The following is a 16272-nucleotide window of genomic DNA, read 5'->3' as shown; positions in this document are numbered from 1 at the left end:
CCATTCACCGCACGCTTAAGATCCCAACATCACATTTCATTTGGGTGGAGGTATAACAACCCAAATAATGACCTCTCCACCGCTGTGCTTGGCAGTTAGTGTGAGGTGTTTGTGGTGATATGCAGAAGTGTTGTGGTTCGTTCAGACGTACCATTGTGAACATGAGCTGTGCTGGATTTAGAGAGAAGAGGCTTCTTTCTAGCAACCTTTCTAAGCAGAACATACTAGTTCAGTCTTTTTCTAACTGAACTGTCATGAACTTTATCATTTAACATGCTAACTGAGTCTGAGATGTAGCTCTACAGGTTTTTTGTAGTTTCTCTGAGCATTGCACAGGCTGATCTTGGGAGAATTTTCTGGGATGTCTTCTCCTTGGAAGATTATTGCACTGTGACAACACACATCTGAATGCTGCCACCAACATTTTTCGCTTTAATACAAGTGCTTAGGCCCTCCTAACTCCCTTGAACGCAGCACAGATGTGTAGGTTTTTCAGACGACTATAGCAGTAGACAGTAATTTGAGCCTTTTAAAGCATTTATAATGAGTCCATGAGTCTAGCAGGAAAGATGAATGGCCTGCGCAGGTCAAACAACAGTCAAATTGAACATTTCCACTAATCTCGATTAAACTAAGTCATTAAGCAATTGCTACTACACATCAAACTACACAAAATACACACTGAAAAATCCTTCACAATATCTTAAAGTAATATGGTGTTAATATAAGCCCATTACACTTGGCTTGCAGAATTGTTTTTGTTTGCAAATGTGTGTATGTGTCTTTCTATGATTATCTTTTATAAATGTGTATAAACAAATGCTGTGAAGTTATTTTTATAAAAGATCAAGAATATCAATAAAATCAATGATATATAAAGAAAAATAGTCAGTTTTGCTGTTTTTTGACTACTTTCTTCTTGTCCGTGTGGACACATGTAAAACTCCTTTCAGTCTATTACTCTTCACCTCCTCATTCCACTTTTAAACCCCCATTTCCATCATGGTAACTGATGCTCTGTTACCAGGCAACACATCAGAGACTCTTTCCTCCCATACTGCACTTCCTTTGCCCTTTGCCCTTTGATCCTGTTGACTGCTGTGCTTTATTTTACTGTCCTCGTCAACAGAGGTCTCTGATCTGCCAATACATTTTAAAAAAAAAGACAGATCTGGCGTGGATGTGTATTCCTGCATGTGTTGTGATACATCCAGATGGCCAGAAATGGTTTGGAGAAGCCAAGCAAAAAGACGATGACAAGCTAGGTCCTGAGAGGTAAGGAGCAAATACAGAAAACTAATAAACAGCATCCAGTGTCGCTGACCTACAAAGTTAAAGAGTTCACAACTAATACATAAAGCAGGAGGAAAGCAAGTGTAACAATCACCTATACACAACAAGATTATGGTCAAAAGCAGAATAAGACTATAAAGCAGGACTGTGCACTCGTTACCTCAGATAAAGCTCAAAGTAGAGTGTGATGCTGTAAGGGGTTATGAACAATGATAAACTAATAACCAACACAATATTCTGAGTGGCTGCCAAAGCCTGTGCAAAACCTGGACAAGGCACAATGCTGATCTGTATGAAGAGTGGGTGGTGTGCCCCACTTCAACAGCTCATTAGATCATGACGGCCAGTGCAATGATGAACAAGAGTGATGAGAGAGCATTTATCATGGAGAGAGAGAGACAGAGGGTTCAAGTCCACTCAAAACATTCCTGTGGGTAAGTGAGGATAAAAGGCAAGAGCTTTGCATCCTAAATAAAATCATTAATAACTGTCACTCCGACTTTATTGTTCACACTAAATTAAATCTGATATGGAGTACTGTAGCTGGGGTTTTGGTGCAAAGCTCTTAAATTAAATTTTGCAACTGGCTCTACATTGGGTTGGGTTGAAAATAGGCATTCGCATTGTAACAAGGCTAGTAAGGAAATTGTGGGTTTTATTTATATGCCATCCTCAGAGTTTTTGCCCATCGAGCATACAAGCCACTCTTCTGTATCTGTTACTTTGTGACATTAACTGTAAATTCACGTGTTTTGTGCATTGTATGCTGCAAAAGTCATTCGTGATAAAGGATGTCGTCATCTTTTTGGGCTTTCTTCAAATAACTGACTAATCTAAGTTTAATCTGAGCTGATTTAATAATAAACTTTATAAATGCTTCTGTAAGTGAGACCCTTGTATCCTTTGGTTTCAGTGATTGCTTATCCAAGTGGTATGCAAAACAATTTTAAAAATGCTGTTCTGACATGGTATGTGTACACAGTGGGGATGCCAACAGAATAAGTGAGGCAATCAGTGTTTGCTAAAAACAGACATCATGTTTGCATCCATCGTGTAACTTCATGCCATCTTTTGGCCTTACTTGACTATTGTCTCTGGAACCTAGCTTGACTACAAGCCTTTCACTCTGCTGTGTAGGTCATTTTCCTGGGCGCTGCTAGAAAGAGCAGAAGCCTTGCAAACTGAAACAAGGGAAGCAGTTTTTTGGCTCTTTTTGTGAGCACATCAAGGATTTACCTGTGATCCTTAATGGAGGATTGTTAAGAGACTAACCACAGACAATTTTGTGAGTTGCCCCTCCCTCAGCTTCCACTGTTCAGAGATCAGTTATGATACTGCATTCAGTACTATCTATAACTGTGTAGATGTATATGGAAACTCTAAACTGAGGTAGCTGTAATAAGAAAGCAATGAGAAAATGACACTATGATTAATATCTGAACGGAAACATCTGCTGTGTGGATTTAGGATGTTTTGCGAAGCAGTTTTTAACAACTCCTTTCGCATGCTTGGAAGGACCAGCATCATGACTCAGGTGATGGAGGGTAGGCTCCATATGTGAAGACTACAAAAAGCATCTTCAGATTAAGCTCAACCGGAAAACAGTGTTGCCAACTCCTCAGTAAGGAAAATCGCTATTGGTTGTCCTAAAAGTCGCTAGAAGTCGCTAAATGACGTCATTGCCTAATTTGCATAATTGGTCACAATTCCAACCCTGCTCCTTTACCCGGGCTTGGACCGGCAAAAGTGAACCGAAATAGGCACTCTGGTGGAGTTACTTTGTGTGTGAGAGTGTGTGTGTTTATAAGTAGTTTTAAACCTTGTGATCCACAAAACAGCATAAGAGTAAAAGAGTAAAAGAAGAACTGACTGCGTTACAGCACCCACAAAAAGTCGCTAAGGGGTCTGAAAACTCGCTAAATATAGCGACAAAGTCGCTAAGTTGGCAACACTTGGCTAATATCTAGCTAGCTATTTACAACGCTTGCTAAAACACAATTTTAAAATCACAGTCACCCTAACCCTTAAGTGAAATAAATCTCAAACCAGTAAAAGCTATACGATCTTTTATTAAGGGCTCTGTCTGCAGGTGCTGGCAGTTGAACCAATTTAGCTCAACTGCAAGGTCATGATGAAAGATGCTAGTAAATTCTGATAACCACCACAGAAAGCAAACAGTTAACCTTGCATGAGTGGAAAATGAGTCCGTCTGTTTGCTGTAACTCAAAGAACTGAGACACCTTAAGTGTCAGACTCATTGCAAAAGAAATGGGAGACCTGTAAGTGTTATGTGCATTTATGCAGACTATACTGTAGGCTTGTTGAATTTGATTAAATTGGTGATTCAAAAAAGAATTCTAACAACATATTTGCAACATTTTTCTTATTAATATGACAGTGATTTCACTCCGCCCTAATGTGCACACAAGTACAGCACTATAGCTGCATTTACTTCCTTAGGTAAAGTGTATATAATGGCATATTAAAATCAATACAGACCAAAGCATGTTTACTGCAGGTCTGAAGCTCTTCTTTGCAATAACTCATTTTGTTATAGAATAAACTGATGAAAATAAGATGCTCTCTCTTTTTATATGCATATTAAAAGGCATCAAAATTCCCTGCACATTTTCGCATGCCGGGGTATGGACCTGTACGTGCCCATGTTTATGGGTGAATGAATGAGAATTGCGACTCTGTTAACATCTGTATTTTGTATTCGAGTGCTGAAAATGGAAAGTAAATGTCAAAGCTGTAGGCCACCATCTTCCTCTATTTTTCGTGCCTCCTGCAACATTAACTGTCCAATCGCAAGATAATGGAGGGGAAACCAATGTAGCGTTCATACAGAGCAATGCACTACCTCCCTGGTGGATGTGTTTATGTGTGTGGCTGGATGTGAAGAAAAAGGAGAGAGACATTCAGTATTAATTGTGTTTTTAGGTAAGTGTTTGTGCTGCAGTGTGTGAATAGGCTTTCAGTTGTTATGGGGTGAAAGAAAGAAAAATGTCAGAAGAAAAGAGAGATTAAGCTCTCTGGGGAGTCTGTGTGTGTGTTTTTGTGTGTTTCTGTGTGTGTCTATGTATTGTGTAGCCACTGCTTTTAAATCATGGAACAGAAGAGTGGCAAAGAAGAAAAAGCTGCATTCCAACGATACCCGGTGGGCTGGAGGAGGCAAAATGAGGGGCAACAGGGGAAAAGGGGGAGCCTGTTATGCTTCTACGCTTTAACAAACAACTCATAAAACACCTCGACACTGCTGGGAACAATACTGGAGACACAGGACACAGGACCAAACCTATATACGGTGGGGGAAGTAATTATTTGATTCCCTGCTGAATTCCAAAGAAATGAACAGTCTTTAATTTTGATGGAAATTTAATTTTAATCGAGGCCGAATATCAATCCAAAATGCAAAAAACAAAAACCACATTACATAAGAGTTAACAAAATTGATTTGCAAGTCAGTAACTGTATATAAAATTATAACTGTATATGTAAATAAGTATTGGATGACCAAGTAAAACGTGACTTAATACTTGGCGGAGAAACCCTTGTTGGCGAGCACAACGATTAGACGTTTTTTGTAGCTGGTCACCAGGTTTGCAGACATCATCAGGAGGACCCACTCGTCTTTACAGAGGCTGCAGCTTGGCAACTCGAAGCTTCTGCTCCCTCCACAGATTTCTTATAGAACTGAGGTCTGGAGACCGACTAGGCAACTCCATGACCTTAATATGCTTCTTTGTTGCCTTGGTGGTATGTTTTTGGACACTGTCACACTGGAAGACCCATGCATGACCCATCTTCAGTGTCTGGCTGAGGGAAGGAGGTTCTGATCCAAGATTTCACAGTACACAGCATTTCTCCTCCTCCAACCGCGGTAGGTTGATTTAATGCCTGAGAGCTTCATTTTGGTTTCATGTGACCACAGCGCTTTCTCCCAAGCCTTCTCTGAATCATTTAGATGTTCACTGGCAAACTTAAGGGAAGCCTCTATATGTGCCTTCTTGAGTAGGAGGATGTTGCAGGCACTGCAAGATATCAGTCCATTACAGTGTAGTGTGGTCACAATGGTCTTATTTGTGACTGCGGTCCCAACTGCCTTCAGATCATTAACAAGCTCCTCCGTTGTAGTTATAGACTGATCAATCACCTTCATCATGATCATCCTAATCCCAAAAGGCAAGATCTTTCATTGAGCTCCAAATCGAAGGCGATTGATCATTTTATACTTCTTTCATTTCTGAATAATCGGGGCCAAATTAGATCAAATGCTTATTTTACTCAATGACAGGCAAATCAGTTTATAACTTTTACTCAATGTGTTTTTTCTCTCCAACAAAATGAAACTACCATAAAAATTAGAGACTGTTGATTTCTTTTAAAGTGACCAAACTTACTAATTCAACAAGAGATCAAATAATTATTTTCCCCACTACATAGAAGGGAAAAAACATTAGAAGCCAAGAGAGGTGCATAATGACAACACAAAGTTGAGCGGTGAAAGAATAATGGATATCTCCACAATTCTTAATCTCATGAATTTAAGAGGCTTTGGAGGCTTTATGGATGAAGCACACTCACACTCCCTCTTACAGACACACTTAAACAGCTCACATTTTAGGGCACGACTTGAGCATTTCACACGTACACAATCGAGCTCGTACCAGAGCCTCTGATTTCCCCCGAGGCCCACGGGACAAAAAAGAGATGCAGTGCAGAGAGACATGCGTGGGGGTGTTAAATCAATACTTTTGTGACTGCTGATAGATAATTGATCTCATCAGCGGGCCTGTTCATGCACACCCACAACCCTCCAGGAAAGCAGGAAACACAGAGGCGTAGTTCAGTAGAGCAGGAGAGGATGTGAAAGAGGGCGAGGAGGGAATGGCACGGGGAGGGAGAAAAAGGAGAGAGGCAGGTGCACACTCAGTGAGAAGATATAAAAAAAGACACTGAAAGAATTAAGATGGAGATTAGGAGTGGGAAAAGAGAGAAGCAGAAACTGCTAAAGAAAAGGACTAAGCGAAAAAACGGGAAGATTAAACAGAGTTCCTTGATTAAAAATAAGTCACTGAATGGGAAGAAGTTGTCAAAAGAATCATGGAAATTCAGTCTCTTCTTTTCACCTTCCTCTTGGTCTACGGTAATAAAACTCTTCATTGTGTTTTTTATTCAGATGAATTACAGATGCACAGTGGAAGGAGTTGAAGCACTATTAATTGCTCCCATATAATAAGTTATGTAACTTAAAATTGAAGCACTTCATTAGCTTGGATCAGCATAAAACCCTCCTTCTTCAATCAGACCAAATTCAGTCAGGAAATGCAAACTGAAGCTCACAAAAAAAAAAAAAAAAAAAAAAATCAGCTGTACAAGCTGTTAGTCTGCAAAAGAAGCAAAATAATGTGGTACTGATATGACATTGAGCAAACTAAACTCTGCCATACAATATTCCTGGATGCTCTTAAGAAGGTGCCGATCTTCTAAAAACCACTGCTGGTAGTCTGATTCCTCTGACAGATATCCATTTTGTTCTTTTTTGTAATTATTGGCACACAGGATTAAGCTATGAGAGGCTACATAGAATTGTTAGCAGGAGCATTTTATTTTCACTTTCACTTTTTATGAAACATGAACGGGGTGCAGGGCAAAAGACACACTGTGAAGCCAGGTTTTAGTAATAACTACATGCAAAGCAGTGTATAAACATATGGAGAGAATAACTTTTCAGTACATTATGGGAACTCTCCAGCACCTTACACCTATTGGAGCATAGCTAAGGAAGGGTTCAGGGTCACCCGATCCATCTCGGACTATAAGCTTTATCAAAAAGTAAAAGCTTTAAGACTAATCTTTTACTTTTAAATATCCTAGGAACCATGAGTGTTGGTAACTGTTTGTCTCCCTCCTAATTTAGGCGCCCCCCTCTTCTCCTGTGGTGCTGACTCAGGTGACTCAGCACAGAATACAAAAGCTGGGAGAACAACAGGCAGCCCCAGCGAGCCGTTATCAATGTTGTGAGTGACAGTGAGTGGCTGTGTGCAAAGGAAAGTGTTTTGCTTTCTTTGGAATTTTATTTTGGGGTTTTCGATAGATGTAGTGTCTTCCCCTGGAGCCTATCCCATCTATCATGGGGTGAGAGGCAGCTTATACCCCAGATGGGTCACCAGTCTATTGCAGTGATATAACTTGTTGTGAACTTGCCTTATTTGACTATTTTCAACCGGACACTTTTAAGGTTTCCTCCCCTCATCCCGTGGCGCAAAATGTAGCGATCAGTGATAGTTGTGATTTATTCAGTAAATATAAGCTAAACAAAAAAGGAAAAAAACCAGCACCCACCCACCTCTGCTCATTTCTGACTTTTTAACTATTTCCATAACATGAATAACAGTAACATAACAGTCAAACGTGTGGATGAGTCACTTTGAGTCTGTACTCGCAACCCAAATATCAGTCGCACCAATCAAATTCAAATTCAGATCAGATATCGGTCCAATCCTGACTCAACACGACAAAAGGATAATCTGTGCAGCAAATCCATTTAATTCAAATCTGTGTTGTTCTAAGTTTACTACACTATGGGTCACCAGCAGTGCATTGATTTGGAAAGAAGGGGAAAAAAGGATCAGCACAACCACCCACGACATCAGGCTTCTTAGCGTGTCTTCAATAATTTGCATAACACAACACAACTGTGCTGGAACATTAAAAAAAAAGGCAATTTGTGGCTGTTTGATCTTTTCTCAACTTTCTGCAAAGAGCCCAAAATTCAATTTAGCAATGCAACAAGTCACCCCTTTTAAAATGATTACGACTCGAGACGACCGAAGCCTGAAACACGTACGTGTGATTCTGGCTTAATGGATAAACACTTCAGTGTCTGCGTCACAAAAGCAAAACTACACACAGCATACATCTATTTGCTTTTATCTTAATTGCCACTTGTGGCCAAAGTGTCTTCTGCTCGGCCGAATTTATGCAGTTAATAAGCAGACGAACAGACGCGTCGCAAACAGTGTGATACACGCTGAGAGTGGGAATAAATGCAGTGTGACAGTGCAGTCAAAAGCCTCTGAGGCAATGACAGTAACACTGGTAGGCAGGTGGGAGCGGAGCCGTCTGCTCACCAGTCGCTGTGCAAGACTGACAGCTAACCTCTCAGCACACACACGCACCGATTCTGCCAGTAGTGCCAGTCTCATTTAATGTTGTGCACTGCGGACCATCAAATAGCACGAAGCAAAGGCAAATACAATGTCCGCACGCAGAAAAAATTACCATGAGAATGTGTGTCTGAAGGGTTTTATCCTATTCTTTTTTCCGTTTGGCTCACCAGAGACTGCCAGCACCTCCACTGTCACCAACTCCATCACTCAGCCCCAAAGACAATTCAGTTCACTGGAAAAACAAAATTCCATGCTTTCCGAGCTGTTGTGTCAGGATGAAACAATGCACAATTAAGTTTTTTAAAGTGGATGGTGGCGTTGTTGCAGAATGAAATGACAAGATAGGGTGGGCGTCGCTTTTGTGACTGTGTTGTTTGTCCCCGTCTATGAACAATGGTGACAGGATTTCTTGCTCAGTTGTGTGGATGAGCACTTAAAAATATAGATTTGTGCCTGTGTGCTGGTTATGAGTTCAGCAATCCAATATTTCTACTCATTTCTACTCATCCGGACTCTTAAAGCTAGACTGCGCTGATCTATAGATCTGATCTGCTGAATTCAGTTCCATATTTCATCACTGTTCACTACAGTGCGAGGAGGAGAGCTAACATTTGGAGCCCATCAGCTTTTCTTTGTGTGGTTTTTGACTTTAATGCAAACTGGCCGTGCCTTAAATGTTTCAGATCATCAAACAAATTTAAGACAAGACAAGATTATTAAGGGAAAAAAGCAATTAGAGAAAAAGTAATTGCCCCCCTTGTTAAATCATGGGTTAACCATCATTGGCCGTTATTTTAGCCGTGATTTTTGGAAAGATCGGTTCACAGAGACATCCATGGGAGAGTTCCAAGGAAAATATTCTGTGGAAAGCTCGAAGGTTTGCTTCCCGTTACATCTGGAGTAAAAGTAACACAGGATTTCAGTCAGTCAAACATGGCGGTGGTAGTGTGATGGCCTGGGCTGGTTTGCTGCTTCAGGACCTGGACAACTAACAGAAAATTCTCAAGGAGAATATCTAACCATCAGTTCATGCCCTGAAACTCAAACTCACATGGGTTATGCAGCAGGACAATGGTCTGAAACACACAAACAAGTCCACCTCTGAATGGCTAAAAAACAAAACAAAACCCAAAATGAAGTTTTTGGAGTTTGGGAGTTTTGGAGTCAGTTATTATTAATGCTTGAAAACCCTTAAATTTGTCTGAAATAAAACAACTCTGCAAAGAAGAATGGTCAAAATTCCTCCACAGCGATGTAAAGACTGATTACCAGTTATCACAATTGCTGAAATTGTCATTTTTGCTCCCAAAACCCAATCAGGGTTTAGAAGGCAATTATTGTTTCACACTAAACCAAGTAGGTTTGGATAGTTTTTTTTTTCCTTTGATAAATGAAATCATTTAAAAATAGCATTTTTTTTAAATTTACTCGGGTTATCAGGTTAAGATTTGTTTCAGATCATCACCTGAAAGTGTTCAAATATGTCAAAACCCCCAATAAAAAATCAGGAAGGGAGCAAAAACATTTTCACACACTGCAACGTCACGACTCTTGTCAGGTTTATTCCACACTGCATGTGATGCATGTCGGTGTGAGGCGGTGCACACACAGTGAAACTGAACTCATCAACCATGGTAACAGTAAACATGCACATATACACAGGAAATAAGAAAAAACAAACAAGGACCCCGTTTAATATGATGCTGATGTCCACCTTTAACAGCAGAGCACTCTAGTGACTCTTCAATGTTTTCACCATCAAATGATTTTAACAGTACAAAGTGTCTTATAATGCAAGCAGGCTGAAATGAAAGTGGATCCTATACATATCTCTATAGTGTCTCAGTTGTGTGTGGACAAGAGTGAATCATATCATACATTGTAGGGAGCCCTGCTACCACTGCTTCCATGATGCCAAAAATAAAACAGACAGGGTGAGTCATGGCTCTGCTTATGCTGGTCTCTCTTATTAGGGAGTCCCTGCTTTGAATCAATATCTTCTAGTTGTGACATTTGAAAACATGTTCTTTAGTACTAAAAGAACTAAAATAAACCACCATCAAATCCGTGCCCCAAAAAGAAAGAATACGAAGAGTGAAGCCACTGGAGCCTATCCCAGCTGTCATAGGGGGAGAGGCAGGGTACACCTTGGACAGGTCACCAGTCTGTTGCAGGGCTAACACTAAGATACAGACAACTATCCTTACTCATATTCACACCTATGGACAATGTAGAATCATCAATTAACCCAACCCCGCTAACTGCACTGTACCCGGAGAGAACCCACGCAAACTCCACACAGAGCAATGATGCATATACTGTAGTCACGTTTCCTTATGCAGCAAATGGTGAGATAATCGATAATTATGTTGAGTATATTCCTTCTCCATGCATGTGGGGTTTAGGGCCCATTCAAGCCAGTGTATTGAGAGTCTTATCAAAACTATGAATGCAGAAAAGTACCATTAGATTTTGATCCTCTGTGCAATACCATCTGGAAAAAATGTAACTGGCAACAGCTTTGTTTTATCAACATGATAATGATCACAAACACACTGCCAATCCAGTAAAAACATATCTGAATAGAAAAACACAAAATGGAACACTATCTGTCATGGATTGGCTTCCCTAGATCCTGGACTTCAACATTGCTGAAGCAGTGTGGGATCATCTTGACAGAGAACACAGCAAAAACACTGCAACTCCCCAAACAAAGCTTTTTTATGCCTTAACTTCATCCTTCTTGTGTGTCATTGCAAGTGAGCCCCAAACTTAGTCTCTGCAGAAAGCTTTGACCTCAACGTTGTCATCTCTGCTGGACACTACTCTGCCCACATTAACATCACACCACCACAGGCGCCACAGGTGAAGCCACAGCATCACCATCACAGAGTGCTTGCAGCTCTGACAGCCCAGCAGACGTGCACTGAAGCATCTCAAAGATAGACATAAAATATGAGTTACATCATTTTAACAATCACACACATGACTGGTAATTATGTGACTTTTAGGACAATTGAATAATTCTTTGAAGGAAATGTCAGGACCTAATAACCTTCCAACACCACACTAGGGACACAAACAGACACAGAGCACATCGATTCAATGCCGTCAACACAAAGAGCTGTTTGTTGGCTAAAAGGCAACATAACCTGAATTACCACAGACTCGTTCCCAACCTTTGCACAAGCCTCCCCCAGAGACATACAGCCTTAAGCAGCATGAGTGCCAGACTTGACAAAAACACTTTCTGCTGTATGTTCACACACACGCAATTATATTTCTTCTCCCACAGAAAGCCAAGAGCTTAATTTCACTACGGAGTTGAGGCGCAAAAATATACCACAGGTAATGTAGTAATGTGGTTATACTCCCTGAGGTCCTTTGTGAATATAAAGGTGGTTTATCAAGCCCTGTATTTAATTTCCTTCTGCCCACTTCCTCGTCTCTTAACCATGCCATTTTGCCTTTTATCACACCTGAAATTGCCATGTGTTAATAACCAAATCATCCTGGATGAAATGATTATTTTGAAGTTTTATGTGAATTTGTTTGAGCACCAATAATTAGTTGAATTATGTAACCTGAAACCTGTAATTAATCTGTAATACACTATAATAGCATTAGAAAAGCACAAAGGTGGTTGTAGTAAAGTTTATTATGATTAACATACACAGCCTATCCAGCTTCCTTCAGAGCATATGGATGAAGCTGTTAACCATTCTGTTAAACTAAACTTCAAAAGTAAATCTCTAGAAGTTAGACTTAGGGCATATTCTCATGGCAGTTAAACAAATGCATATTATGAATGTTTGTTTTTTTTGCTCAGACTCTGATGAGATGATCAACAGTACAATACTATAATTGCAAGCATCCAGTTAGCTTAGCTTAGCATGGAAATTGGCAGAATAGGCAAGCAGCTAGAGGGACTCTGTCCTTCTCATTGTGATGTTTCCAGGAAAGCGTGAACACCTGAGCAATTAGCCATTGCACCTGGCTAAGAAATTGTTCCGACACCTAACTCTACAATGAAAACTGTAGCTTTCACAAGAGATACACTGTGATGTTGCTTAGTAATGTTACGGCAGTGAGTAGATTTTTTTATACTATAGACCAATTATGTAAGACATTATTTAAACATTTGAAATCTCACATGTCAGGATTTGCAACTTTTTGGACTTTCATAACATGGTAATTATTTTAAGCATATGCTATTAAATCAATAAAATATTCAAAATAGTTGCAGCCAAGGGGTTTAAGTGGGTCAGAAAATCATTATTTCTTTTCTTGTTATCATTTTGTATGCATTTAAATGTCAATAAAGCTGCAGTTTCTGTATTTTAGCATTTGGCTAAATAACAAAACTAAAACGAGCAGAACTGCTTTGCATTGCTTTTCTTTTCTGTAGTGGCAGATGATTGCAAGTTCATTGTTTAAAATAGAGGTCCACAAGTATAAGCAAATTCAATTTTCATTTTATTTCACATGTCTGTAACAGATTGTGGATAGGAAGAAGAAGGGTTATCTTGTTGAGTTATATGGTTATTAATTCATATTGTGATGTAACCGTTATCATCATACTATAATAACTGCAGAGTATGCATGTCTGTATGTTTATTCCCAAACTCCTCCTGATGACTGATTGGTACAATCTAAGATACCAATATTTCTAACATCTACGTGGTTAAAATATTTACTTCAAATAAAAGTACTCTGTCTTTGTATCAGCATATAAAAACAATGGTTTATGAGTGTACACTCCTGTTTTTATGTACAAACATAGCGTTTGCACATTCATAGGCATGTTACATGTACAATTTAAAGCTTATGATAGGGTTTAATTTTTAAAAACAGGCAGGTTTTTATTTTCTATCTGACGCCCCTTTACAAATCCATGGCATGAACTGAAGGGGATAAAGGGTCACGATAGATGGGAGATCGAGGAGAATCTTTCCAGGCATTTGCTTGCTACACTGAAAGAGCCATGCTCATGTAACCATACCAAGTTGATTCTGTTCATCTGGATGTAGTGAAACTCCCAAATCTTGGGATCCCAAATCCCAAAAGGTTGATTCTGTTCAGATGAACGAATCAACCTTTTGGGATTTGGATGATTGTGCAGGCATCAAGACATACCAAGTTTGATGCCGGCATGGGAAAAACTGCCCGTAGGATGGGTTTTTGCTAATATATCAAATGATCAACTGTGTTGCATTGGTCAAAGGGCTAATGTGAGGTTACTGGAACTAAGTAGTCTGCAGTATCTGTGGTAAGGCTTACAGTAAAAACTAAACTGGACTAATGCAGAAGAAGGCTAGAAGTCGTCGATTTGAGTTTAAGCTCTTTAGCATCACTTGTCAAATTCCACCTTTAATCTATCGTTAGATTTTATTATTGATTTTACAGTAGTTATCAATACAAAACCTGCCAGTATATTCTAGGATGTAGTTGGCTAAATTAAAAAAAGAGCTGTAAACTTCAGTCTCAGATGAGTCAAATACATCTCTGCCCACAGAGAAACTCAATCCATATTTTTAAAAAGGCTGTTTATAAATTACTTACATTTAAATACGGAATCTACATATTTTGTTTTTCTACTATTAAATCCCTGATGCTAGGTCAGAGTCACTTTTTACCTTGCTTCGCATAGTGACGGTCCGAGCTAATGCTAGAGAAATAGATTTTAAGGTGTAGCAGAGGTAATGAAATGAGAGGACACCACTGACCCGCTGCAACAAGTGAGAAGCTAGTGACCCCACCCTGTCTCACACTCACAGTTTCTGGATACTAGCCTCTTTTCACTGACACACCCCACTCACACAACTTCACTGTCCATACTGTCTGTATGCTAGTGCTGATAGGCACAGTGCGGTTTCTCCTCATCACTAATCTGCTGAGCACGTGGTGCCCGACACTCATGGACAAACCCGCAATATGTCTCTGGTAGGAAGTACGATTGCTGCGTGAAAACCCTAGGACTTCCTGTCCCTCTGCGCTATCGGGAAGTACAGACTCAGCTCACAGTGGAGGGGCGTACGCTTACACACATGCACAGACAGATACACACATGCTCCCCCAGGGCAACAATGACTCAACAGCCTAGTAATCAACCACAAAGACACACACTGTGCCGCAGCTTTACACCAGCAGCATCAAAACAAAATGAATTAAGTTTGGAGGCTGGTAGGCAAAAAGCATCCTGCATTGCTGTTGCAGAGCTCTTGCTCACAAACCACGGTCAGATCTGTCCCTATACTATCGTAAGATGTTTACCTTACACTTTAAAATCCCATTAGATTAATACACTGGGCTTTATTAATAAAAACAAAATTGAATTAAATGACTTTGAGTGGAGAACTGTTGTGATCCACACTGGTAAAGCACATCCCTGAACCACGCCCTGCATGTCATGACTCATCAGTCCCCCTCTGTTGTCCATCCATGCCAACAGGGAGTGGGAAGGGAATGAGAAAGACAGAGAGAGCAAGACAGAGAGAGAGAGAGGGGGGGGAGAGAGAGGGAGGGGAGGTCATCAACAGAAGAATCAATGATGAGGATGAGAGGAAAGAAGAAAAAGAGATGCTCATGCTGAGAAACAAAAGAGAGCAACAAAGACGTGAGCGCACTGTGGGTGGGACTCACCAGCTCGACCGAACCATAGTGTTTCCTGCTGAAGTCTCCACGCCTGCACCCCAAGTCCTCTGAGGCAGAGCTGTAACACAGAGGAACGGTCAGACTCAGATGCATGTCCTATGTGCTCTCATCACATACGTATACAATGCATAAACTGTGACATCGTTCATACACAAGTGGCAGTTGCAGCATCTGTTTTTCTACAGTCTCTTTATCATAATATACATAGTATAGTATTACTAGAGAACGCCTGTTTGTGTTTGTGTGTGTCTCACCATTCTTCACATTCAAACAGTACATGGTTACAAGGCAATGCATGCAAAGAAGGCGTCTGCACAACTCGGTAACCTCTTTAGCTTCTGTTACTGAGCTGTGTTTTCCACCGATGAGGAAGACCAAAAAGAAAAAGAAGAGCTATCTGACTTGATTGGTAAAGTCCTACGAGGCCCCGTGAATGGAGAAGCTGGAGACCACAGGTAACCCTAACCCTGCTAACTCTTTCCACATGCACGTCCTGCTTATTTTCCTCTGCTAACACCTATGTTTGGGTGCGCTGATACAATGATCCTGCCCATCAATGTGCTTAAATTTCCAGCTATTTCATCACACCGTGAGATATTTTGGCTTATTTATGCATATCTATGGTCTCAGGTATGTACTTTTACTGCTTTAAATAGTTATTGAATGACAACTGCATTTGAAACACTCACTTTTCAGCTACATGCTTTGAGGACAGGCAGTAGTGAATCACACTACAAGAATAAGTCATTGGAGCCACCTGAGGCTACTGGTACTCATCACTTAACCGCTTAATGCATCGTGTCCTCCATACTCACAAGCCACCAGTCAGTCTTGTGTCACATATAAACAATTTCAAGTTGGCTTTATCAAAGTATTAAGTTTATCAATGCATTATAACACACCACGAGCTGGCTCCTCTCACACTACTATCTCACTTTTCATCTAAGCACCACCTGGATAATTGTAGGAAAATCAGGGTGACTAGGTCAGTGGAGCTGCCAGAGGATAGAGCCATTTAATTATTCATAGTTGCCTATTACTTCTTTTATGCACTATGCTCACTAAAGGACTATAATATCATTTATTAAGTATTTACTATACACTCACCAGCTACTTCCACTGCTTATTAATGGATTTAGGCATGAAACAT

At 40.2% G+C, this 16272-nt stretch overlaps 1 protein-coding gene across 7 annotated transcripts in view; it reads right to left on the bottom strand.

Moving 5' to 3' along the window:
* garnl3 (GTPase activating Rap/RanGAP domain like 3) overlaps positions 1 to 16272 on the bottom strand; it is a 77532-nt gene that overhangs the window by 34036 nt on the left and 27224 nt on the right. For all 7 annotated transcript variants that reach the window (XM_040053552.1, XM_040053548.1, XM_040053546.1 and 4 more), the window contains one exon: positions 15111 to 15180. In XM_040053552.1, the coding sequence (XP_039909486.1) occupies positions 15111 to 15180 (70 nt within the window). The remainder of the gene's footprint in view (positions 1 to 15110; positions 15181 to 16272) is intronic.

This window comes from Simochromis diagramma, unplaced genomic scaffold (assembly GCF_900408965.1).
Source record: "Simochromis diagramma unplaced genomic scaffold, fSimDia1.1 OVJJ01000596.1, whole genome shotgun sequence".
Lineage (NCBI taxonomy): Eukaryota > Metazoa > Chordata > Actinopteri > Cichliformes > Cichlidae > Simochromis > Simochromis diagramma.
This window is presented reverse-complemented; position numbering and strand designations above follow the sequence as displayed.